The sequence below is a fragment of the Pipistrellus kuhlii genome, unplaced genomic scaffold, assembly GCF_014108245.1.
Source record: "Pipistrellus kuhlii isolate mPipKuh1 unplaced genomic scaffold, mPipKuh1.p scaffold_m20_p_20, whole genome shotgun sequence".
Lineage (NCBI taxonomy): Eukaryota > Metazoa > Chordata > Mammalia > Chiroptera > Vespertilionidae > Pipistrellus > Pipistrellus kuhlii.
This window is the reverse complement of record NW_023425516.1, coordinates 20,062,448-20,086,557: the sequence shown is the minus strand read 5'-3', so window position 1 is coordinate 20,086,557 and position 24,110 is coordinate 20,062,448. Positions and strand designations below refer to the sequence as shown.

General features: G+C 64.8%; 1 protein-coding gene across 6 annotated transcripts; it reads right to left on the bottom strand.

The window, feature by feature from the left end:
* Positions 1-103: 103 nt before the first annotated feature.
* On the bottom strand, positions 104-24,110 carry SMTN (smoothelin). Of its 6 annotated transcripts, none has more exons than XM_036448847.2 (21): positions 23,927-24,110; positions 22,123-22,253; positions 16,895-17,043; positions 16,424-16,517; positions 16,253-16,331; positions 16,058-16,164; positions 14,893-15,207; positions 14,732-14,804; positions 14,118-14,177; positions 13,515-14,036; positions 13,195-13,370; positions 11,237-11,329; positions 10,019-10,186; positions 9,852-9,927; positions 8,596-8,760; positions 8,439-8,501; positions 8,151-8,220; positions 6,583-6,756; positions 6,269-6,386; positions 4,952-5,103; positions 104-395 (listed from the first exon to the last, which is right to left on the bottom strand). In XM_036448847.2, exons 2-21 carry the CDS (start codon positions 22,171-22,173, stop codon positions 245-247), a joined length of 2,856 nt encoding a protein of 951 aa, XP_036304740.1. In that variant the 5' UTR covers positions 22,174-22,253; positions 23,927-24,110; the 3' UTR covers positions 104-244. The 6 variants fall into 6 exon arrangements, with proteins under 6 accessions (XP_036304740.1, XP_045441690.1, XP_045441689.1 ...); XM_045585735.1 differs by lacking the exon at positions 11,237-11,329 and adding an exon at positions 3,879-4,044 and having other exon boundaries at positions 265-395; positions 23,927-24,107; XM_045585732.1 differs by lacking the exons at positions 11,237-11,329; positions 23,927-24,110 and adding exons at positions 3,879-4,044; positions 22,365-22,387 and having other exon boundaries at positions 265-395.

Below are 24,110 nucleotides of genomic sequence, written 5' to 3'. Positions count from 1 at the left end.
TGCTTAGCTCCCAGCGGGGGGCAAATGGGCACCCCATGGGGAGCTGCCCTCCATTCATTCAAGCCCCCCACCCCCCTGCAAAGAGGCAGAGCCGGAGTCGGGGTCCTTGAAAACCAATAATTTATCAAACCGCTGCTGTGTGTGCCGGGCGGGGTGGCGCAGCCAGGCAGCGGTGGGCGGCGGGGCGGGGCGGGGTGCGGCGGTGGGGCGGCGGCCCGGGCCGGGCGGGCGGGCGGGCGGGCGGCTAGACGTTCTTGCCGCGCAGGCGCAGCTCGTGGCGCCGCAGGTGGTTGTAGAGCGACTGGACGTAGGTGAAGACGCACTTGGAATCGGGCTTCTTGCCCATGATCATCATGTCCTCCACCTCCACCAGGGGCACGCAGTCTACCAGCATCCTGCGGGGGGCACGGGGTGGTCAGCGCCGGCAGGGGGCGCTCTGGGGATGACACCCCTACTGCGAGGTCTTGCTTTCACGGCCAAAGCCTGCGGGTCTTCCACACTCTCCGGGGTGGGTGGGAGGGAGAAGGTGGATAGGGTGGGAGGAGCCTCCCAAGAGGGCGGGAAGCCCCAAGCTCCATCACCCAGCCTGGAGGCACTGAGGCGGGAAGCGAGGCCAGGCTGGTGGAGGTGGAGGTGCAGGAACAGGAGCCGTGCCTCCTCCCAATCAGGACAGGGGACAGGTCTCTGCCCCCATCCCCGGGGAGGACCTGCCCGCAGGCCCCTCCCTCTTCTCTCTGGAGGGCCACCGGCTGCCCACCCTGGTGGCACACTCCAGGGACGTTAGCCTCCGAGTGGGGCCATGGCCCCCTAGGGGCCTTATCCTGGCACATCTCCCCCTGCAGCCAGGCTGCCCCAGTGACACAGCCTGTTCACCTGCCAGTTCCCTGGCCTGGTACCTCCTGCGGGGCTGAAGGCACTCCACCCCTCCAAGCCCGGTCCTGGCCCCAGGGGACAGCCCGCTGTGTGGAATGGGGCGGGGTGGTGGTGGGGGAGTATGTGGGTTGGAGGGGGAGGGGGAGGGGCAGCTCTTTAACCCTTATTACCCCCCTTTGGTAGAGATGAGGGTCCCAAGCAACACAGACAGGACCAGCTACATCACGCTCAGGGGGCGGGGCCACCCTCTGTCCGTCTCTCTTGACTGACAGGTACACCGGTCACAGAGACAGGAGTCCTTTGTCTTAAGCCCCATTACCTGCAGGGCCGGGCCTGATGGGGCCCAGGCCTCCGGCCGGGGTGTTGGCACCTGCCTCTCTTCCCTCCCTACTCAGGGGTGAGTTGGCTGCCTAAGCCGCTGTCAGCCTAAAACCTCTGAGGCTGTCTTTTGCACCCTGGTTCCCTCTTCCCTCCTCTCCCTCTGCCACGCCTGGCACCCAGTAAGGAAGCACTCAGCCAGTGCAGTTGAGCGAGTTTCCTTGGGCAGAGAAGGCATACGGGCACGAAGTGCCCCTGTCCCCCAGACACCACAGGGCCAAGATCCTGAGCCCCCCCCCCCCCCGGCATGGAGCATGGCACCCCCCATCCCCAGTGCCCAAACTGGAGGCCCTGGAGGCTTCCCTGACCCCCCTGCTGCCTCCCCAACTGGATCCATCAAGAAGCCTGTCCTGCCGAAACCGGTTTGGCTCAGTGGATAGAGCGTCGGTCTCGGGACTGAAGGGTCCCGGGTTGGATTCCGGTCAGGGGCTTGTGCATTGGTTGCGGGCACATTCCCGGTAGGGGGTGTGCAGGAGGCAGCTGATCGATGATCCTCTCTCATCGATGTTTCTAATTTTCTGTCCCTCTCTCTTCCTCTCTGTGAAAAATCAATAATATATATATATATATTTAAAAACAGAAGCCTATCTATCCTTCTACTTCTCATTAAGCTTCTCCCGATATCTAGTCCACCCTATCGCTCCTCATCCCCATTCAAGGATTGTTCTAGAATGTTGACCAGACCCTGTACATCCTTCCTCTGTGTGGGAAACTTTGATGACCTGGTCCTTAGGAGGAAGTTCCTCTCCCGACCATGGACCCTCCTTCCCCTCACACCCAGATTAAACTGCCTTCCTCTCCCGGGGTGCCATGCACCTCCTTTCTTGTGTCTTCGAGATCAGACCTGGGGTCATGGCAGGGCTGAGGCCTACTCCCAGCTCACCCAGCTCCCTCCGAGGAAAAGCCTGGGAGCCAGGCGACCTCGGCTCCAGGCCAGGCTCCGTTCCTGACCAGCTGCGGATGCTAGACAGAGCCCTGCCCTGTCCCATGACTCAGTTTCCCCGTCTTTATAGCAACAGTATGGTCATTCTCGACCTCGTTTGAAACCTTGGAAGCACTTAGGACGAGGGAGACATTCCTGCCTCTGAGGGTGGTGTGCCGTGTGCCCCTGGGGTCGGCCCTGCCCCCGAGGGGTCTTGTTTTTCCCAGCTGTGCCGTGGTGGGGAGGCAGCCTCTTTCGGCCTCTTCTCCCAGCTGGGATATCTCCCCCGGGATCCCAGTCCCCCCGGCCCGGTGTCTTCCCTGGAGACCTTATAAAGCCATTGTTTACACTGGGGCTCACGGCGCAGGGCTCCGGCTGCCCCAGTGACAGGCCAAACACCAGGCAACTTGAGCAACAACACAGCTGAGTCACACTTTCCAGCTGGATCCGGGCCGGGCTTGGCCCCTCTCCCTCCGGGCCAGCCTGCTGGGCAGCGGCTCCCAAGTCCATATATGACCTGGGGACAGCACCCTGCCCATCCCCTCCTCACCTGCACAGCCTCTCCGCGTCTGTGTGAGCACACGTGGGCTGTCTCCCCCCACCCCCTCGCCCGCAATGGCTCCAGGCCCCGAGGGGCATCTGAGTGCACCTCTGGCTCTGTCCCTGACTCCGTCAGTCAGTCCCCTTGCTCCCTCTGGGTGTCTGTCTTTCCTCTACAAAATGGGTAGGAAGAGCGATGGGGCAAGGTAAAGAGCCACTACGTAGTGGGGAGGAGGGATCAGGAGTTCCAGTTTCTGGCCCAGCTCTGGCCTAAGCCCCCCTGGGGCTCCCTGAGCCCGCCCCTCTCCCCCTCAGCCTGTCTGGAGCGGGCAGTCCGCTCAGGGGAATTCCCTTCCGTGGCCCTGAGCGGAGGTGACCAGAGAGGACGTGCCACGGCTGGCCGAGGGATCCAGGACCCCAACCAGGAACATCTTTCCGTCAAACGGACCAAGATCCCGAGCCCCCCCCCCCCCCCCCCGGCATGGAGCACGGCACCCCCAATCCCCGGTGCCCAAACCCGAGGCCTGGGAGGCTTCCCTGGTCCCCTGCTGCCTCCCCCACTGGATCCATCAAGAAGCCTGTCCTCCTGCTTCTCAGTAAGCTTCTCCCGCTATCTAGTCCACCCCCTCGCTCCCCATCCCCCGCTCAAGGATTGTTCTAGAATGCTGACCAGACCAGTACACCCCTCTGTCTGGGAAAGTTTGATGACCTGGTCCTTAAGAGGAAGATCATCTCCCGACCATGGACCCTCCCCTCCGCTCCCCTCACACCCAGATTAAACTTCCGTCCTTTCCCGGGGTGTCATGCTCTCCATCTCCTCCACCCAGCCCGGGGCACAGGCTCACCCGGTTGTCTGGGGCTCCCTTTCCCTCCTTCAGCCTGAACTCTGTCCTTCCTTCCTATCCCAGCCCCGGGTGCACTTCCTCCAGATCGCTGCTCCTTCCGGCCCTGCAGGCAGGCCTGGTGCCTCCCCGGGGTCCCTCCTGCGCCTCCTCCACCTCAGTCCCGCTCGGCAGGGTCATCGCTGCCTCGTTAGGGCTCCTCCTGGTGCATCTCAGGGTCCCCCTGCTGTGACCGCCCCCCCTTCCCCACCCGGACCTCGCTCTGCGCCCCCGCGGGGCAGGTTTCGGCGTGTGAGGCGGGCGGGCGAAGAGGCGTTTCTCACCGTGGGGCCCCCGCGCAGGGGTTAGGACTTTTTGGTTTTTACCAGCCCCTTCTGGACCAGACAGCGGTAGAACTCCTGGATGTACGTGTACACGCACTTCCAGTCTGGCTCTCGCAGCCGCACCATGTCCTCCGTGTCCAGGAGCTGCGGGCAGTCCGCATGGGTCCTGGGGAGGGGAGGGGAGGGGCCGGGAGGGGCAGGGAGGCGGGGCCCAGGGGAGGAGAGGGGGGAAGAGGAGGCAGAGAAGAGAGAGGGGAGTAGAACAGAGAGAGACACACACATACACAGAGACATGAGTTCAGTTACATTCTCGGTGCTGCAGTCTGCCAGCCCCCCGCATGCCCCTGCCCCCCGGTGGACGTGCCGCTCACTACCCGTCACTAATGGTGCGCGATGCAGACAGGGGTGGGGGCCAGACCAGTCACAGGTGCAGAGAACTATTGGGGCAAGCGGGGACGCGGGGTGGGGGTGGGGGGCGATGACGTGGGCGCCCCCAGGTTGGGGAGAAGGAGGGCTGTGCCCCGGGGAGGGGGGGTGAGGGAGGCGTGAGAGGAGAACCAGAGAGAGAGGCAGAGGAGGAAGACGGATGGAAGAGGGTGCCGAGGGTGAGGTGAGCAGACGGGGGCAACGATTCCAAAGTGGAGGGCTTGCTGGTATCCTATATAAGCCTCTGGCGACGCCTATATAGGCTGGGCGGGCACGGTGCCCGGGCCAGGAGCCTCCTTTTGGAATCTCCAGCCGGGGTCCGTGGGAGCAGGAAGCTCTGGTGACGGTGGGAGGAGAGGAGGACAGGGAAAGGGAGAGAGGGAGGAGGAGGAGGCAGAGGGAGGACGGAGGGGCTATGGACAGGGCCACCTGGAGGGCCTCGGCCGGGGCTGGCAGGCGGGCCTGTGGCTCCTTCGCTCCGGCGGGCACCTGGCACACTCACTGGCATCGGGCGGGCGGGACGGAGAAGGACAGGGGCTTTTGGGGGAACCGGGTCAGCCACTGTCTGACGGAGCCGCTGGCCAGCTTTCGGGGGGCCCGGCCCCAGACGCCCAGCCGGCGCCGGCAGGGCCTCGGCCCACACTTACTCGGCGGAGGAGAAGGCCACCTCGAAGTTCTGGCGCCGGTTCTGCGGGCTCAGCTGCCCGTAGTCGAAGGCCTCGGGGAAGAAGTTGTGCACCAGCGCGCAGAAGGCCATGCCGTCGCTCCAGCTCGAGGAGAAGTTCTGGATGTCCACGTGCTACGTACGGGGCGGTGGGAGGACCGGTCACCCCCCCCCCCGGCCTTCTGCCCCCACGATTGGGGCATCAGAGACCAGAGAGGCCCTGCGGCTTGTCCAAGGCTGCACAGCACATGAGCGGGGGGAACGTGAGCCTCCTCCCACTCAGGCTGTCAGCTCGCACGGCTGCTCCTTACAGGGACAGCATGACCATGAGGTCCAGCACCACCAGCCACGGCCACGGCCCCATCGCTCCTTCCTTTACTTGATAGGAATTTTCCCAGGGCCCCCCAGAGAGAGCAAGGAGGAGGGGACGCCAACGGTTAGGCCCGTGGTTGGCAAACCGCGGCTCGCGAGCCACCTGAGGCTCTTTGGCCCCTTGAGTGTGGCTCTTCCACAGAATGCCACGGCCTGGGCGAGTCTATGTTGAAGAAGTGGCGTCAGAAGAAGTTCGAGTTTAAATAATTTGGCTCTCTTGCCCTAACCAGTGTGGCTCAGTGCATAGAGCACATGTGTCAAACACAAGGCCCGCGGGCCAAATCCGTCCCGCCAGGCCTTGCAATGTGGCCCGCACCGCGCTGTCATCACTGCACTCCGCTGCGTTTCCATCACAATGACAGTTTATGACTGCTCAGTAAACCATTCGGCCCGCGATTTAGGCTGGATTTTAGATTTTGGCCCCTTCTCTGATTGAGTTTGACACCCCTAGCATAGAGCGTCAGCCTGCAGACTCAAGGGTCCCAGGTTCGATTCTGGTCAAGGGCATCTATCTTGGTTGTGGGCACATCCCCAGTAGGGGGTGTGCAGGAGGCAGCTGATCGATGTTTCTCTCTCATCGATGTTTCTCTCTTTCCCTCTCCCTTCTTCTCTGTAAAAAAAAAAAATCAATAAATATATATTTTTAAAAAATTGGCTCTCAAAAGAAATGTCAATTGTTGGTATTGTTGCTATTTGGCTCTGTGGACTGATGAGTTTGCCCACCACTGGGTTAGGGGCTGGCCCTGACACTTAGCCACCTGTTCTGGAATCTCGGGCACCTTTTATGCCTCTTTGAGCTTGTTCCCACATCTCATCTCCATGCCAAGCATGGTGGCTGCGAAGGGCACAGGTCGTGAGGAAGGGCCCTCAGTGCCCAGCTGCAGTTTGGGGGTGCCGCCCGCCGCCTGGCCTCATGGGGCTCACTCACCTCGTAGCCACGCGTCTTCGCTCGGCACCAGTCCAGCAACATCTGCTTGATGCTGTTGGCGTTGGGGACCCCGAAGCTGGTGGAGCGCTGTACCGCTGCACGGGGCCCGCCAGGGCTGCTGCAGGGGGGAGGGGAGGTGGGGAAGGGAGAGGGAGGGGTAATTCTAGGGATCTGGATCACATGACCATAGGGGGCCTGCTTCTGCCAGCCCACCCACTGGGCCTCAGCTCACCTTCAGGCCCCGCCCACCACCGTTTGTGGCCCGCCCATCGCTGCCCATTACCCCGCCCCAGTCCCCACCCTCTGCTGCTCACCCCGCAGCGCCCTCCTTCTCCAGCTTCTCAATCATGGCCTTGCGCGCCTGGGAGGCAGAGGTCTTGGGCAGGCTCTGCGCCTTCATCAGCTCCTTCTTCTTCTCCGCCTGGCGCTTCTCCAGCGCAGCCAGGCTGCCGGTGCGCGGGCTGCTCTCGTCCTCACGGTCGAAGATGCTGGGGGGCGGGGAGGCCACTATTAGGATGCTCCCAAGCCTCAAACCCGACTGGACTCGCCACGTCGCAGGCCACACCCTACACTCCCACAGTATCTCCTCTGGCGACGCCAGCCAGCAAGGGAGGCGTCCTCATCACACCCATTTCACAGAGGGGTACACTGAGGCACAGGAGGACAACAGAAGGTGGGAGCCAAGTTCTTCTCCACAGGCTTGGCCACACAGGGAGTTCTCCCAGAAGGCTTACGTGTTGTTAAGTTCCAGGTGAGGTCAGACCTCGGCCTAATAGTCATGGTAACAGTAACCATAGCTCATGACATCGGCCTGTGGGCTGAAGGGTCCCGGGTTCTATCCCGGCAAGGGCCCATACCTAGGTTGCATGCTCCCAGCCCTGGGTGAGGGCATGCGGGAGGCAACCAATCCATGTGTCTCTCTCACATCGGTGTTTCTCTCTAGCTCTCTCTCTCTCTCCCTTTCACTCTGTCTAAAAATCAATGGAAAAAATATCCCCAAGATGAGAGTTAAAAAATAATACCTCCTGTCTATGGAGCCTGTCCTATGTGCCACTGAAATCTACAGGAGGAGCGAGGGACCCTTCCCAATCACTCCAGTGATGAGGACACGAATGGAGGACCCAGTCCTCAGAGGTCGGAGGGCCTGGCGAACAGCGCAGGGACTTGGGAAGGCAGGTCTCTCTGACTCAGTCCCTGGACCCCTCTGGTCCCCAGCCTGAATTCTTTTTTTTTTTCTTTTTTTCAAATATACTTTATTGATTTTTTTATAGAGAGGAAGGGAGAGGGATAGAGAGCTAGAAACATTGATGAGAGAGAAACATCGACCAGCTGCCTCCCACCCCCCTCCACCTCCAACTGGGGATGTGCCCACAACCAAGGTACGTGCCCTTGACCGAATCGAACCTGGGACCCTTCAGTCCGCAGGCTGACGCCCTATCCACTGAGCCACACGGGTTTCGGCCCCCAGCCTGAATTCTGATTCCTGTCCCTGCTTTCTGTCAGTCCTGCCATCTCTGTAACATAGACGGAGGGGTGTCCCCCGCCCTCACGGGTCTTCGGTTCGGAGGTGCTCTGTGACTCGGGATGTGGTCTGCAGACCCGGAAAGCAGCAGTGCAGACCCGGGCAGCTCCGTGGGGCAGATAGGCTTGGCAGGGCTCAGAGCTGCCACTCGGAGCTGTGTGACGGGAGCACAGACCTCCGGCCTCCCCTGGGGTGCAGCTGAGGATGAGACGAGACTACAAGCCAGCAGAGGCCGTCTGATTCCCACTCTAGCCTTATCACCGCCCTGCACCTCAGTCTACCCCTCTGTGGAATGGGTGTGTGTAAGGTCCCCCGTGATGCTGACTCCTCTGAGGCCCAGGGGTGGGTACCTGTGCTCACCTGCCCATCTTCTTGGAGGAGGAGGAGGAGGAAAAGGTCTTGGTTTGGACCACGGTGCTGCCGCCACCATCTGCAAGAAAAGGGAACAGAGCAGGGTGAGGTCTGGGCTGGACGTGGGGAGACAGGGCGGGGGGTCCGGGGGAGAAAGGGCAGTGGCCGCAGGCGGAGAAGAGAAAGTGACACCTGGACAGAGAGACACACACAGACAAAAATACGGAAAGTTCGAGGAGGAGCCTGGGCAGGCGGGCGGGCGGACAGCGGGCACAGGGCGTCGCCGGGCGGCCTTACTCTCGGAGCGCCTCACGAAGCTGGACTCCACCGTGGTGGTGCGGGCTGTCCGTGTGCCGTCATCTGGGAGGGCGGGGGGGGGGGGGGGAGGGTGTGAGTGGCACAGGGACCAGGGAGGTCGCCCTGCCCCTGCCCTGAGCCCTGACTGGCTCCTTACTGGAGTGGACGAGCCGCTCGGTCTTGGTGACGGTGCTGACAGCCGAGCCGTCGGCCGCCCGGTGGCTGTGCTGCGTGGTGGTCTCGGTGGCCACGTTGCCCCGGCCCTCCGCTGGCCGGGCCCGTGCCTCTTGCAGCCGCCGTTCCCGTTCCTTGTCCCTCTGGTCTGGGCGGGGGAATGCCCCATGCGCGCCCAGAAGGGCCACCCATCATCACCCACACAGCACATACACAGGGCACATAAAACGGGGTGGAGGGCGACTTGTTAGAAATACTGAAGGCACGGGGCGCAGGGAGTGGCTAGGGGGGAGGGAGTAGCCACAGTGTGGCAGGGAGTGGGGGCGTGTGGTGTGGGGTGATGGACTCGAGGAGGAACAAGGGAATATGGGAGAGCTGAACTCACAGGAGGAGTATTTGGATCCAAAAGTGGGAGTTCCTATGGAACTCAGTAGCTGAGTCTAGAGGGAGTATCTAGATCTAGGGAGGAGCAGAGTCCAGGGAAGGAGAAACTGGTTGAGGGCCGTGGTTGAGTGGGCCTTCAAATGGGTCTTAACCGGGAGAAATGTGGGGGGGGGGGGGGAAGGAATATTTAGGTCCAGGGAGGGAGAAATTGGAGGTACCTGAGAAGCAATTTGATCCAGGGTGACAGTGGTTGGGAGAGAAGGTGGCAAAGGGGGTAACTAGGCCCCAAGAAGGAGTCGGAGGCTGAGTGGCCATGAGTGGACCATGGAGGAAGCAGCTAGATTCAGAGAAGGAGTCAGTGAGAGTGTCTGGAGGAGCAAATGAGCCTAGAATCTGAGGGAGATAATAGCTAGGTGCGTGTATGAAGCAGTAGCTTTGCCCAGGGAAGGGGAAGCTGGGTGGGAGTAGAGACTAAGGTGGTAATGGATGGGCCTCCAGGAGAAAGGAGCAGCTGGGAGAAGGAGTATCTGGATTCAGGGGAGGAGTGGCTGACAGGACTGGGAGAAGCAATTGGATCTACGGAGGTGTAGCTGGGAGAGAGAGGAACGTGGTCTAGGAAGGAGAAGAGAAACTGGTTGGGGACAGTAACTGTGGAGAGAGGAGGGGGAGAAGCAGTAGGGAAGGGAGCAGCTGGGGAAGGGAGGCCGAGGAACAGCTGGGTCTGCAGAAGACGCTGAGTAGGGCAGTTACTGAGCTGGTGTGCCCATGAATGGACTGCAGGGTAGGGGAGCAGCTGGGGAATGAAGTAGCTGGGGAAGGGAGCAGCTGGATCTGGTGGGGCAGCTGGCTATCTACCTCTCTTCTTTTGTCGGAGCTCACGTAGCGCGGCCCGAATGAGCTTCCGCTCCTGGAAGTCCGTCGTCTGATCCAGCTGCAGACAGAGGCCTGGTCATTGCCCACCTGGTGCCTGCTGGTCGCTGCTCCTGCCCCCTCCCCCCTCAGCCCGCCAGCTCTGGCTGTACCATCTTGTCCAGGACGTCCTCATCCTCAATGGCCATCAGCTCCTCGGTGCTCAGGGGGCTCCGCCTCTCAGGCGTTTTGTCCACCTGGGTCTGCTCAGTGCCATTGGCCACGTCCACGGCAGCCACGTCCACGGCAGCAGCGGGGGGCTCTGCCGGCTTTGGTTCCATCTGGGGGTGGGGAGAGGGCATGGGCGTTAAGCAGGGGACGGGATGAAACCAACATGGCCCCTGCGGACATGGTGCCAGGCCGAAGATGGCCATGTTGGTGTCAGGCTCAGGGAAGAGGCAGAGAGCCTTGTTGTAGGATTTCGGCCCCCTGCTGGGGATCGAGCCCACCACTTGGGCACGTGCCCTTGACCAGAATCGAACCCAGGACCCTTCAGTCTGCAGGCCGACGCTCTTATCCATTGGTCCACACCAGCTAGGGCTACTGTCTCTGTGTAACAGAAGGGAACGCTGAGGCTATTCTGACTTGTCTGTGAGCGCAATGCAGCCCGGAGTCTGAGCCACAGTGAGCCCGATTCTTGAACCTGAGTCCTTTCTCCTGGTTCCTTTCCAGCCCTGGGCGGGCTGTGCTCGGTCCTGCCAGTTTCCAAGGCCTGGGAACTCCTGGGCCGCTGCCCAGGCAGCACATTCCACCCCCGCACTCACCCCGCCCCCCCCATACACACCGAGGAGGCTGGACCGGGCCCACAGGCTCCCGACCAGGTGTCTGCCTGGGGCTGCCCCCAGCCAAGTCCTCCTGCCACCCACGGGGAACCACCCTCTCGGGGGCCTCCAGCCTCCACCTAGGGGAAGGGGCCAGCCTGGGCCTCCATGGGCATCTCCCTGGCCCCTTGCACGCACGTCCCCGGCCCGGCGGTCGCAGCCCCTCCCCTCCTGGCAGGGCCTGGCCGTCTGCTGCGGGGTAAGGAGAGCTGAGGTGGCAGCTGCTCCAGGGAGGCTCGGCCCGGCTGGGGCAGGAGGTGGGGGTGAAGCTGGGGGCTGGGCCCTGGCCAGGGGCTGCCAGGGCAGCCGCCACGAGCGCCCCAGGGCCAGGAGCCCGGTCCCCTCTCGCCTCCGTCTTGGAGCGTTCGCGCGCCTCAGTCCCTTATTCGGATAGGTAAACTGAGGCTCAGAGAGGGTGGTGGCACACCTAAGGTTACCCAGCAGAAGCAGAGCCTGGCTCGGAGCCACCCTATCCTCCCTGCCCTTCCCCCTTGGCCCCTAGGGACTTACGAGGCTGCTGCAGTGGGCGAGACCAGCCGAGGAGCTGCGGCGGGTGCTGAAGGCGGGCGGGTGGGCCACGGGGGTCCCAGCGCCCTCGGCCGCCTGGAACAGGGCCTCAGGGTCGGCGGCGGCCAGGAGCAGCTCGCTGGGCTCCAGCTCCGGCTCAAGGTCGGGCACGAGGGGGACCCCGAGCCGCAGGCTCAGCGCTTCCACCTGCCTGCCCAGCGCATCCAGCCGCCGGCTCAGCGCGGCCGTCTCTGCCCGCAGCTCCTCGGTCGCCCGGGCCACCGGCTCCACGGCCGACACGGCTTCCTCGGCCGCCTGGGTCACCGCCGCCCGGCCCGCCTCGGCCACCGCCCGCAGCTCCTCCAAGGCCTGGCTCAGCCGTTCCTCCAGGGCTGCGGTCAGCTCGGACGCAGGCCCCGGGACCCCCGGCATGGTGCTGGCGGAGGGGGGGGCTCTACGGTGGGGACAGGGGCCGGGACTGCTGCCTCTGGCTGGTATGCCAGAGCCTTCGCAGCTGGCCTGAGGGCGAAGGCAAGGGCAGTGGGCCTGCCCCGCCCCTGCTGGCCTCCCGGCCCTCCGCCCGCCAGCTGGGGCTGCAGCCCAAATAGAAACCTATTCTGAGCCGCCTGTGGAGGGGCCTGGGGGAGGGGCGGCCTGCCCGAGCAGTTGGACCGCTAGGCTGGCCCTGGCCTGCAGAGGTCTCACCCGGAGCCTGGCAGGTCTGCACAGCGTGGGGAGGAGGCCCGAGGCCAGCACCCCCGGGTCCCACGGGTGGGACAGCTGAGGCAGGGAGCGAGGGAGGGGCCTGCCTGGGCCTCCGTGGGCATCAGCTGAGAGGATCCCGTCTGCTGGACCCCAGAGCTGGCACCCCTTTGCCCTCATGCCATGCTGGTCTAGAAATCCTTGAGCGGACGGGGGAAACAGAGGCAGGAGGTCGAGCAGCCTGCTGTAACAGGAGCCTTCCCCGTGACAGAGGCCCTGGGATCCAACTCAGGCTCTGAGCAAGCACACGACAGGCACGCTCTCTGCTTTCCTTTGGTTCCAGATGGGGAAACCGAGGCGAGGTGGTGGCATCAGACCCAGGGCTCAGGGTGACACTTCCCACCCACCCCAAGGGCCTCGGCCATCCCCTCCCCGCCCCTCCCCTCCTCGCTCCCTGCTCTATGGGGGAAGGCTGCCTTCCCGCCCCCACCCTCTCTCACCCTGTCACCCCTGAGGAGGCCCAGAGCTGGCTTCAGCCACCGCACCTCCTCCGAAGTCCCATTCGGTCCCCGGGGCGGCCCGGAGGGCATTACCTGGGCAGCCAAGCGGCCTGCGGGGGATCCCTTCCCCAGCCGAGCTCCCAGCCAGCTGATCCCGGGCTCAGGGATGAATAATGGAAGGGTGCGACGGATTCGATTCCCGTGGCACCTGCTGGGTTGCTGCCTCACCTGACGGGCGCACGCCCCCCCCCCCCCCCCGATCTGTCCCCCCTCAATGCTTCTGCCCAGCACCCCCTCCCCCTGAAGTGTTGACGCAGATGCTAATCGCTAATCTCCCATCTTCTGAGAGGCCAGGCTGATCTCGGATGAGCACATGAGCAGCTCTGAACCTCAGAGCTGAGGTCCAGGGTGTGTGTGTGGGGGAGTGGGGGCCCTGGAGCTGCCACAGAAAGCGGGGGCACGCCTGTACCCCGCTCCCTACCCCCTCGGTTTCCCCGTTTGTTCATTAGGAGCGAACCGACCCACTTTGGAGGAAGGAGCAGAGACCAGCATGGGGGGAGCCCAAGGCACACAGAGTGAGTTTCCGAGACTCCAGCAGGCGAGAGGCTAGGGTCTGGCCGTGGCTGTGCCACCAACCGGCTGCGGTCTGTGGGCAGCCGCCTTCTCTCTCTCTCTGGGCCTCAGTTTCCCCACGTGCAGGGCGGGAGAGGAGCGGAGGCGAGGAGCCCTCCAGCCCTGCGCCCAGAAGCAGTCTCTCACCTTGATGCTGCAGCCCCCGAGACCCCCCGAGGAGGCATGGCTGAAGCTGGTGACGTGCGTGACGCTGCCCGGCCGGGCGGGTGCCCCGGGGCCGCTGATGTGGGTGATGGTGGTACTCTTGCCCCCACTGCTGGTGCTCAGGAGGGTGGGGGGCGCCCGCAGCCCCAGCGTCAGCTCTGGAAGGGGAGGGAGGCTACTGTAGAGACCAGGTGGGGTGAGGACGTCCCCCTGGCCCTCGGGACCTCCTCTGGAGACACCCTGAGCCCTGGTGCGGGGCTGGGCAGCAGCGGGCACCCGTCTCCGGCCGCAGGGAGGCCTACCTGCCCTCTGGCTGCCCGCGGGCAGCAGCACCCGGCCCGCGGGGGCCTGGCCGCGGCCGTCCTTGATCTCGATGGTGAACGTCGTCTTCATGTTGGCCCCTGGCTCGGCAGTGCCGACGGCCACGGGCAGCAGGGCACCGGGCTCCTCTGTGCAGGCCACGGCGCCCCCTGCTCCGTTTTCAAGGGGCCTGGCAGCCAAGCCCCGCCCCCCGGGGCCCTCCTCCCGGGGGCAGCTCTGAAGCTGGGCCGGGGGCTGGGCTGCTCCTCGCTGCTCTTTGCTGAACCGGGAGGAGGCGGCATCGATGCAGCCCCGTGCGGAGGAGCGGCTGGAGGAGGAGGAGGAGGCGGGGGTGGTGCTGACGTGGGAGGAGCCCGGGAGCCTGGCGGGGGTGGAGGGACCTGGGGCTGCCCGAGGGGGGCCATCCTGAGCCATCGGAGAGTCCGCCGTGAACTTGCGCATGCGGTCCCGCACGGAGCCGGCCCGCTGGGACGAGGGAGGTCCGCTGGCAGGCGGGGGGGGCTCTGGAAGGGCAGGAGGGCTGTCAGTGTCCGGGTGGCAGGGGCGCTGCCCAGAGCCCGGGGTAGTGGAACAGCAGGCAGTACCTCGGTTCTGGGCCGGCTGGCGGGGGCTGAGCACGGAGCGTTGGCAGGGATGGGGTGCAGCTGGGTGGACGGAATCGGGAGGGGAACAGGAAGGAGGGTGGGTGGGGGTCCCCCTCTCACAGGCCTCTCCTCCGCACGTCCACAGCCTCCCTGCACCCAACCTCCCCCGCCCATCCTGCACCTCCCACAGCTCCTGGCCTCCCACTCAGTGGCCTCTCTTACAGCGCCCCCGGCCCCCCCCCCCCCGCACTGACCCCTGGGGGCTGGGGCCAGGCGTGGGCAGGAGGAAGGGTGCCCAGACCCTCCCCGCAGACGGGGACGGAGGACGCCCCGCTGGCCAGCGCTGCCCTCGGCCGCAGCTGGGAGATGGGCGCACTCCCTTATTGGGGAGAAGAATGTGCCTGAGGCCCGTTGCCTTTCAAGGCTGCAGGGAGGCCTCTGGCCACGGGTGGGAGGGGGTGGGGACACCTCGGGGGCGGTGGGAGGAGTGTCAGGGACTGCCTGGACCCGAGGAGGCCGGTGCTTCTGGGCACCGGAGCCCATTTCCCGGGCAGGGAGAGAGAGGCGGGCGAGAGGGAGGGCAGGCGCTCGTGGCCGCCCCCGCGGGGACTCACCTGCTCTCTTCGTGCTGGGCGGGCCTGAGGCGGGGCCCTGGGCAGCGGGGGGCTCCGGGGGGCCGGGCGGGAGCTGTAGGGGAGACGCGGCACGGGCAGGGCCTGACTCCCAGACCAAGGAGCTCACCTGCCCGGCATCCCTCCCCGTCCTCCAGACTCACCTTGGTGACCTCCTGTCTCTCGGTGCTGCGGGGCGCCGGAGCCTCCTGGGGCTCAGGGCTGGCGGCCCTGGGCGGGCTCGGGGGTGGCTTGGGGCTACGCAGAGCCTCAGCGGCAGGGCCCTGGGCCTCGGCAGGCTCCGGCGGAGGCTCAGGAGAGGCAGTGGGCGGGGAGCTGGCAGGGGAGGCAGGGGGGCTGGCTGTGCTCCCGGCCGGCACCTGCACCAGGAGCGTCACCGTGGTCACATCCCGGCTGGTGACGGCGGGGGGCGGCTCTGGGACCTCGGCCGGCTGCTCCCGCTCCTCTGGCTCCGGCACCTGCGGAGCATGCACAGGTGCTCAGGGCGGGGCATGCAAAGCAGAGGAGCCGGGCACGGCTTCCCGCAGGCCCGCCTGCACCAGCGTGGGCCCGGGCAGGCCGCGGGCAGCCTCTGGCCCTCCTTCCCCGCATCTTGGCGTTGCCTAGCCACGGGCAGTTCAGAGAGCCCAGATCCAAATGTCAGGGCGGGGTGGGGCGGGGGGGGAAGGGGCAGGGGACGGCAGGAGATCTTCCGGGGATCCCCAGACTGAATCGATCCCTGGGGCGGAGGTCCCTGACACTGGCCTCCGCCTGGCTGGTCCGGGGGGGGGGGGCGGCGTCCTGCCAGGGACCCAGCCGCCTCTGCTGGCGCCTTCAGAGACCTCCACGGCCAGGCCTCTCACCCACACGCCCCGGAGAACAGAGTCCACTCTGTGAACAGGGCCCTGAAGGCCAAGGTAAGGACGTGGGCTGCCTGGAGGGGGAGGGGCAGCTGCAAGATAGGCTTTGGCTGGGGAGGGGCCAGGGTCAGGCTGCATTTCGGGGGGATCCCCTGCGTGTCGAGTGGAGGCCGAATGGCTGGCGTGAGGGCGGAAGACCAGCAGGGAGGTCCACGCGGGTGGTGATGGGAGACAGACAGGAACCTGGGAGCAGGGCGGGCAGGCTGGCTTTGGGGGGAAGGCATGGGTATAGACAACTGGGAAGTTGCGGGGGGGGGGGGGGGGGGGGAGGAAACATATGGCCAGAGGGTGCCTGGGAGAGTGGGCAGAGCCCCGAGATAGACTCCTAGTGTCCCCCAAACACTGCTGGGGGCCCTTTTCAGGCAAGAACCAGTTTAGCAAAGACACAGGGGGTACGGCCACCTCTTACCTCACACCGCTCCACCCTCTGTGGCTCCAGCCTCGGTGCAGCCTTGCTGTCCTCTCTTGAGCCACTGTTGGAGCGCCCAGCGCACAACCTCCCAGCCAAGGTGATAGCTGAGAGAGAGAGGGAACCTCTCAGGTGAGTGGCCGGTGGTGCTACGGGCAGCAGGGGCGAGGGGGGGGAGCCAGGGCGGGCACGTACCTTCAATCTCCTGGGCCCGGACTCGGCGGATGGCAGCCCGGATCAGCTTGCGTTCCTCATACTCACCGGCCCCTCGCAGCTGTGGGCGAGAGGCGGGCCACGGGGATTGGGCCACGAAGTCCAGGCCTCCGCCTGCCCGGCCCCCAGCCCCCGCCCCGGCCCGGGCCTCACCATTGCGGTCAGCTCCTCCACATCGTTCATGGACTCCAGCCGCCCCGCCAGCTTCGCCAGAGCGGCCCGCTGCTCGGCCTCTCGCTGCTGGGAGCTGCCGGAGAGCGTGCCTGTGACCCCCACGGCCGTGGCCGGGCCGTGGGGGAGGGGGGCTGAGGGCAGGGGCCAGGACAGGGTGCCCAGAAGCTTGGCAGAGGGGCGTGGAGCTAGGAAAAGGCTCCAGCTACATGCTGGTGCATGCATGCCCGTGGGTGTGAGCACGCATGTCGCACACTCAGACGTGCTGTCCACGTGGGCGTGGCCAGGGCACCGTGACTGGCATGTGGTCCGTGCCCACAGACATCCCTGTGGATTCTGCCTGTACTGCACGGGCACACCCAGAGAGTCAGCGGACACACACACCTGTGTCTGCCCGCACACCCTGAGCTGGGTCCGTCTGGCACATACTCCCCCCCACACACACACACTCACTGCAGCCAGTTCTCCTTGTTGTCCTGCCGCTCAGCGCGGAAGCGCTTGGATGCCAGGGCCTCCTCCTCCCGCTCCAGCTCCTGCCGCTGCAGCTCCCGGATGGCAGAGCGGATGCGCCGCCGCTCTGCCAGATCCACCGTGACCTCCAGCTGTGGGGCGGGCGGGCGGGCGGGGGCGAGGGGCAGGTCATTGTGGCTGCCAGGGGCGGGGGGGGGGGGGGGGGCGGGCAACCGCTGCCCAGGGCTCGGCCTGTGGCACAATGAGCGATCTGTCTCCACACGCTCTGCCTCAGGCCTGTCACGTGCCCGCCCGCTCGCCCACCCACCCAGCGTGTCTGGGGGAGGCCCAGCTCACGGCGCCTGGGCTTTTTTTAAAAAAAAATTATATATATATATATATATATATATATACACACACACACACACACACACATATATATATATGTATATATATTGATTTCAGAGAGGAAGGGAGAGGGAGACGGAGGTAGAAACATCAATGATGAGAGAGAATCATTGATTGGCTGCCTCCTGCACACCCCCTACTGGGGATTGAACCCACAATCTGGGCATGTGCCCTTGACTGGAATCGAACCTGGGATCTTTCAGTCCTCAGGCTGACACTCTATCCACTGGGCCAAACCAGCTAGGGCGAGCCTGGGCTTTTCCACAGCCCCCCACCCCCACCCATGATCCACCCAGTGGGAGCCAGCAATTGTCCGCCTGGGCCAGTGGCTAAGCCAGGCACTCCTTCCTCTGACCCCTGCCTCTCAGAGCCACTCACCCCCCCCCCCCCCCCAGCCAGGGGATTGTGGGAGGAGGAGGAGGAGGAGGAGGAGGGGAGGCCACCCTCTGGGCCCCTCACAGCGTCCCTGGGGAAGACAGGCTGTGGACTCAGGCGGCTGAGCAAGCGAGACTCCCATTGTCTAGTCCCAAAGCACCACAGCCCTGCTGGGGGGTGGCGGCCTCACCCACACTGGACAGATGGGGAAACCGAGGCAGGAGCTATTGTGTTCCCTGCACTGGCCAGACAGATCAGGCAGCTGCACGTTCTAAGGCTCACCCAGGGCGTCCATGGGGGACAGGTGCTCCCACAGGCTCCTGGGCCCCTCATCCCTGGGACGTTGTGGGGGGGGGAGGGAGAGGGGGGGTTGGTCTAACCAGGTCAGCCAATCGTGTGGCTCCCTCCCCGCCCCCTCCAGAGGACTGACTGCCCCAGGGCCCCCAGGAAGATCAGGCAGAGATAAGCCTCAGTGGGGCTGAGCCAGAGGGAGAAGTCCAGTCCAGGTGACTGCCTCTGCTCCCCACCCCCAAGTCCCTTAGGAGCGGGGCCCTGTGCCCCCCTTCCTTCCTAGCCTCCGCCCTGCTCCATGGGGAGCCAGATGGGGTGGAGGTTTGAGCAGGGAGTGTGGGCTGAGCTCACTTGTCCCAATGGGAGCCGAGCAGGGAAAGCCCTGGGGACAGAGTCACTCAGGTCTCCCTCAGGCTCCACATTCCTGGGACTCTGAGGAGGGCCAGCCCAGCATTCCCAGCTGACCGGTGCAGACTAGTCCCGGCTGGTGGTCAGGAGCACGTCCTTGACCTCTGTGTCTTGTGTCAGATGGAACAATGCCTCCCACTCAGGGCATGGGTGGGGATGGGGCAGTGAGGTCCCCCCCCACCCCCGCTCCTGTCACCTAGCTTCGGCTGCTGCAGTGAGCATTATCCCCCCACACACACACTTAGGAGGAGGGAGAACTGAGGGTAAATGAGTACAAGATACCAAGGTAACAGTAATACTAAGACTCTGTATGCCAGATCCTGTGCTGAGCCCCCTACTTGTCCTAAACTCGCAGAAACCCTGGCACTTTATTACTCCCATTTGACAGACGAGAAAACCGAGGCTCTGGGAAGAGAAGTCGTTTGCTTATGGCCCAGTGGTCTGAGCCAGAATGTGAATCCAGGTCTCTCTGACCTGGAGGAGACCCGCTAGCTGGGGTCTGTCTGCCACGGTGGGTACCTTGACACTCTGTTGGGGTCTCCTTCTAGCCTGGAGTAGGGATACCTATAACAGGTCTAAGGTGTGGGGGGGGGCTATTATAGCAGAGGGAGGGAGAATGAAGCTCACCTCCCCACCTCCCAGTCCTGGCCTTGCCTCAGGCAGAGCCCTCTGGGGTGCACTTGGAGTTGGGGCCAAAGGGCGGATCCAGCCCTCCCCAGGCGGAGGGCAGGAGGCTTAGAGGCCATGACCAGCCCTTTGCCACTGCGTCCCCCTTCCCAGAGCCCTAAACTCCAGAGGTGGGGTCCTTGTCCCTGAGAAAAAGCCCGAGCTTGGCCATCCCTGCAGCAGCTGGGAGCGGCAGTGTCCGCACCTCCCTCCCCCCACGCGGGCAGGGCAGGGCTGGGGGATGAACAGCTTCATTCCGCTGGCCGCCCTCCAGCGTGACCCCTCCTCTGGCCTGGAGGTCTAGATCCGCCCACGGTGCCCCTGCTGTGTGTCCCGCCTTGAGGGCCCCCCTCTGGCCCCCCTGCTGTGTACGGAGGGGGCTGTGGGCGGGAGGGAAGGAAGTACAAAGCGCCATTGTCCACCGGGGGGAAGGGGAAAGGGATGGGGCGGTTTCCGAAACTGCCCGGTGAAATTCTCCAGGGAGGAAAGAGGGCCTTCCTCCTGAGGAGGGGGCGGGGGGGGGGGCCTCCGGGTTCTCTCTGCCCACCCTGCGGGGGCATCCGACAGCCCCCGGGCCTCCGTCTCCCCGCCAGCACCAGCGAGGAGACCCACTAGCCCCGTGGTCGGCAAACTGCGGCTCGCGAGCCACCTGCGGCTCTTTGGCCCCTGGAATGTGGCTCTTATATACCACGGCCTGGGAGAGTCTATGTTGAAGAAGTGGCGTTAGAAGAAGTTTAAGTTTAAAAAAATGTGGCTCTCCAAAGAAGTGTCCATCGCTGTCCTGTTGCTCTCTGGCTCTTGTGGACTGATGAGTTTGCCGACCACTGCCCTAGGCAAACTTCCTTCATTCCCATCTGGGGGACCCGCCGGCAGGGGGCGTTGGAGGCCCGCAGTCTCCGAACCGCCGACCCTGCCGCGGCCACGCCCCCATCTGGCCTCAGGCCCCGCCCCCAGCCCCGCGCTAGGCGCCGGGAGAGGCAGACGGGCTGCTTTTTTTTTTTTTTTTGGTTAACCCTCATCCAGGACATTTTCCACTGAAATTTTTTTCTTCTTTTTAGGGGGAGTGGAAAGGAGGGGGAGAGACCGAGAGAAGCACCCACGTGAGAGAGACACACATGGGTTGGCTGCCTCCCCCAGGCTCCCCAGCTGGGGCTGGGGACACGTGCCCTGGACCAGAATCGAACCGGGACCCTTGGCCAGTGTGCAGGCGGACGCCCCACCCACTGAGCCACACCGGCAGCTGGGCCCGGCTGCTTTCCCGGCCTCCGCCGCGGAGGGAGGGAGGAAACCGGGGTTCACGGAGCGGAAGGAAGCAGCGCCCCCAGGCCTCCCAGCGAGCGAGCGAGTGTCGGGAGTCCGAGCTCGAACCCCACACCGCGGCGTCCTTAGGTGCCCCCGCCCGGCCGCCCGGCCGCAGGAATGTGCGGGAGTCGGAGCCGGAAGCGGCTCCCGGGTCCCCGAATCGGCCCGACGCCGCGGGGCGGGGGCCAGCGCGGCCTTATAAGGGCCGGGCCGCGGGGAGGAGCCGGCTGGGGCGCCCCCTCCTGCCACGAGGCGCCGGGCCGGGCCCCGCGCGGGGCGGGAGCCTCGGGAGGAACCGGCCGGGGCCGGGGAGACCTCTGGCGGCTTTGGGGTGCAGGGAGGAGGGGGGCCGGGTCCTAGGAGTCCTCACCCTGGGTGGGGTGGGGGGAATGGGGGGCCGGCGGCTTTGGGGTGCAGGGAGGAGGGGGGCCGGGTCCTAGGAGTCCTCACCCTGGGTGGGGTGGGGGGAAATGGGGGACCGGCTGCAGCCACACGTCGGATCCCCCGAAACTCCTCCAGCGCCCAGACCCCACGCGGGTCCAGGGGGTGGCGTCTGGAGAACCCCAAGCCGCAGAGGGAACCCCCAGAGGACCCTAACCCTGCATCTCTGTCTGGGAGGCTCAGCCGGGACGCCCTCCCTCAGAATTTCAACTTCCTCAATGGAGGTCGGACCGACCCTTGGACTCCCAGGCCCTCCCCTCCCGGCTGCCGCCGCGGGCAGACACCGGGGAGTCTGAGGTGAATGCTGGTCTGCGGCGCTCACACAGGCCTGGATAGATCCTGGCGGCCAGCGGCCGGGCACGGCCCAGGGCCTGGCTGCCTCCGTCCCCCGCCTCCAGAGGAATGACAGGCAGGAGCGGGGTGGGTCACCTGCCTTCTCCCAGGGAAGGTAAATCTGTAATGTCTGCCCCGGACAAGGGTCAGGGGCTGGAGGGACGGGGCATCCAGTTCAGCTGCTCTCTGCCCTTGCTGGTGGGCACATGCCCGGCCTGTTGTATGGCCCACGGCCTCTTTGTGTGTGTGTGTGGGGGGGGTGAGGCAGGGGTTAGGGTACTCAGGAAGAAGCTGGGGAAAGGGGACAGGTTGGGCACACTCTTTTGCCCCAAGATCTAGACCCCCATGCCTCACCCCCCCCCCATGCCAACTCTCAGACTTAGCGATTAGGTTCACACACACCCCCTCCCATTTCATAGGGAAAGACACTGAGGCTCAGAGTGGGAAAATGACAGGCTAGAAGTCACGGCTCCTAAGACTTTTCCGGCCTTGACTTGCTCAGGACTCGGGGTTCCCTATGCCCCCCCCCCCTTTGAGGTGTGTTTGGATCCTGGCACCCCCTCTTCCTAGCTGGGTGCCTCTGGGCGGGAGGCAGAGTCCTCTTTGCTCTCAGAGTTGCTGTGTCCATTCAGGGAGACGGTGTGCCCAGCACCCAGCCTGCCCCTGCTGTGCCCTGGCATTATTAACCCCTTCGGCTACTATGAACACGGGGCCAGAGGCCGGGGGGGGGGGGGGGGGCACTGCCCAGGTGGTTGCTGGGAAGAGGCTCATCGAGCCTCCCCATACTGGTGGCTGCAAATGGGCGAGTCCCGAGCAAGTTACTGTTTAAACAGGTGGCAGCCGTGGCCTCAGCACCTGGCACGGACAGGCGTATGCCATGGGGGCCTCTGCATCAGCCATGTGGAACAGGCCCTGCTCCCGCGAACCCTCCTCCTCCTCCCCTGCCCTGTCACCTCCTCTGGTCACTGCCTCTCTGGCCTCGCACGGGGGACCATGGGGCCACTTACCAGCTTCCGCAGGGCGCCCTCATCCAGCCCAGCCAAGGCCTCGTCCGCCATCTTGCTGGCCCCTAGCTCCGTGCGTCCCCTCCTGGCGAGATCCTCAGTGCCTGTGGCACCTGACACCAGCTCAGCGAATTCTGCAGGGGACAGATGTAAGTCAGGCCTGCGGGGGGGGGGGGGGGGGCTCTCCCAGTGCCTCGGTTTCCCCTCTTTCCCATGACGATTCGTTGCTGTCCTATCCTTGCTACCTGTGATGTGGCTTCAGGCTGGGAGCTGCCCTCTGCCCCCGGGTAGCGTGCTGGAAAGCTCAACCAGCCAAGGGGCTCGGGTTCCAGCCCAGACAACGCAAAGGCAGGCCTGAGCCAGACCCTCGCCTCGACGGAGCATCGCACGGGAGGGGAGGGGCCCCAGCAAGGCCCACCCAAGCTGTGATCGCCACCAGGGGGTGCCCGCCGGGCTCCACAGTTTCCTGCCCCACCCACCCAGTCCCAGGGCCTGCCCAGCTCCAATGCCCCCAAAAGGCCCAGCCTCTGGCTGCGGGCTGCGCCCATGTCCAAGCCCTGGCTGCGACTGCCACTCTCATCCCCTGAGGTGATCTCAGCCTTGAAGGTAACACCCTGTCTTTCCATTCCGGAGGACAGCCCTCTGTCAACACCCCTCTCCCCGCCTCCCCTTTCTGCCCTCCCCCTGATGCCAACTGCCCTGAAGCAAGGGGTCCGGGCACCCAGCTCCTTTTGCCGAATTCACACTCTTACAGTCCAAGTCCCCAGCCCAAAGGGCCGGAAGCAACGGATCCGTCCAGACAGACTCTGGACTTGGACAAACTGAGGATTAGAGGGGAGCCGGGATTAGTCCCCGGGGGAAGGAGGGTCCCAAAGACCCAGAGTGTAAGGGGGAGAAGGGATCTGAGCCGCCTCTGGCTTCTGAAGACCCCTTCCCAAGTGCCTCGGGGGACTCAGGACAACCCCCTCTCGCCCCAAATTACCCATCAAAGGGGCCCCCTACATCCTGGCCCGGGCTCCCCGTGCAGCTCCCCCCTCCCTCCCTGCAGCCCCGATGTTTTTCTGGCATCGGAGGGTGGCCCCAGGATTCCCCCATCTTGTTGATTCATCCCTCAGTCAACCCTTCCCGGTCCCCAGAACAGCCGCTTGTTGAGTCACCCCGTCGGTGAGTGGGTCTGGGGGTGACGGGCAGGGTCCCCATCGGCACTGCTGGTTTCGGTGGACCCTGCCAGTTCAAGTTGCTGCTAAGTAGCTTCTCCCATCCCTGTTGGCTGGCACAGAGGTCAGCCTCTCTCCCTCCTCCCTCCCTCCGTCCCTCCCTCCTTCTGTTGGGCGTCCTTGCTTCTCATCTACCTACTTTGGGGTAAACCCCGTACCCCCAAGAGGGTCTGTCATTCAGCCATCACCAGGTTTAGGGTTTGTGGACACTGAGACCTCCACCCCATGTCTTCTGAGGACAGAGGGGTCCTAATCCATAATCTAGGACTCGCAGGCGGCTGCAGGAAGTCTGTTTCCTCAGGTATTCCCGCGGCTGTTCCACACCAGCCCCATGGCTCTCTCGGCCGCACATTTCTGGGTTCCTGGCGATTGCGGGGGACCTCAGAGGAATGTGGGAACTTCCCCGACTGGTCTGCTTCCTTCCTCCCTCCCCCCGTTCCCGCCCTGCCCAGAGCCTCCTGGCCTCCGAACCCCCGACCCCAGGGTTTAGAACCCCCGCGGATGAGTGGGGGCTCCCAGGTCTGGGAGTCCCAGAGCCCCACGCCCAGATACCCCGGCTCCACGCGGCACCCGGAGGTCCGCACACCCACCTCTCGGTCCGGCTCGCCGATCGCGCGCGCGCGGGCTCCGGAGAGGTGTGGCTCGGGGTCCGGCAGATGGACCGACCGGGAACGGCTCGGGCAGAAGGCGTGACACGCCCGGGATCCCAGGCCCGCACCGTGAGCAACCGTCCTCCTCCGGACTCTGGGAGGGCTGTCTGTCCAGCCGCGCCAG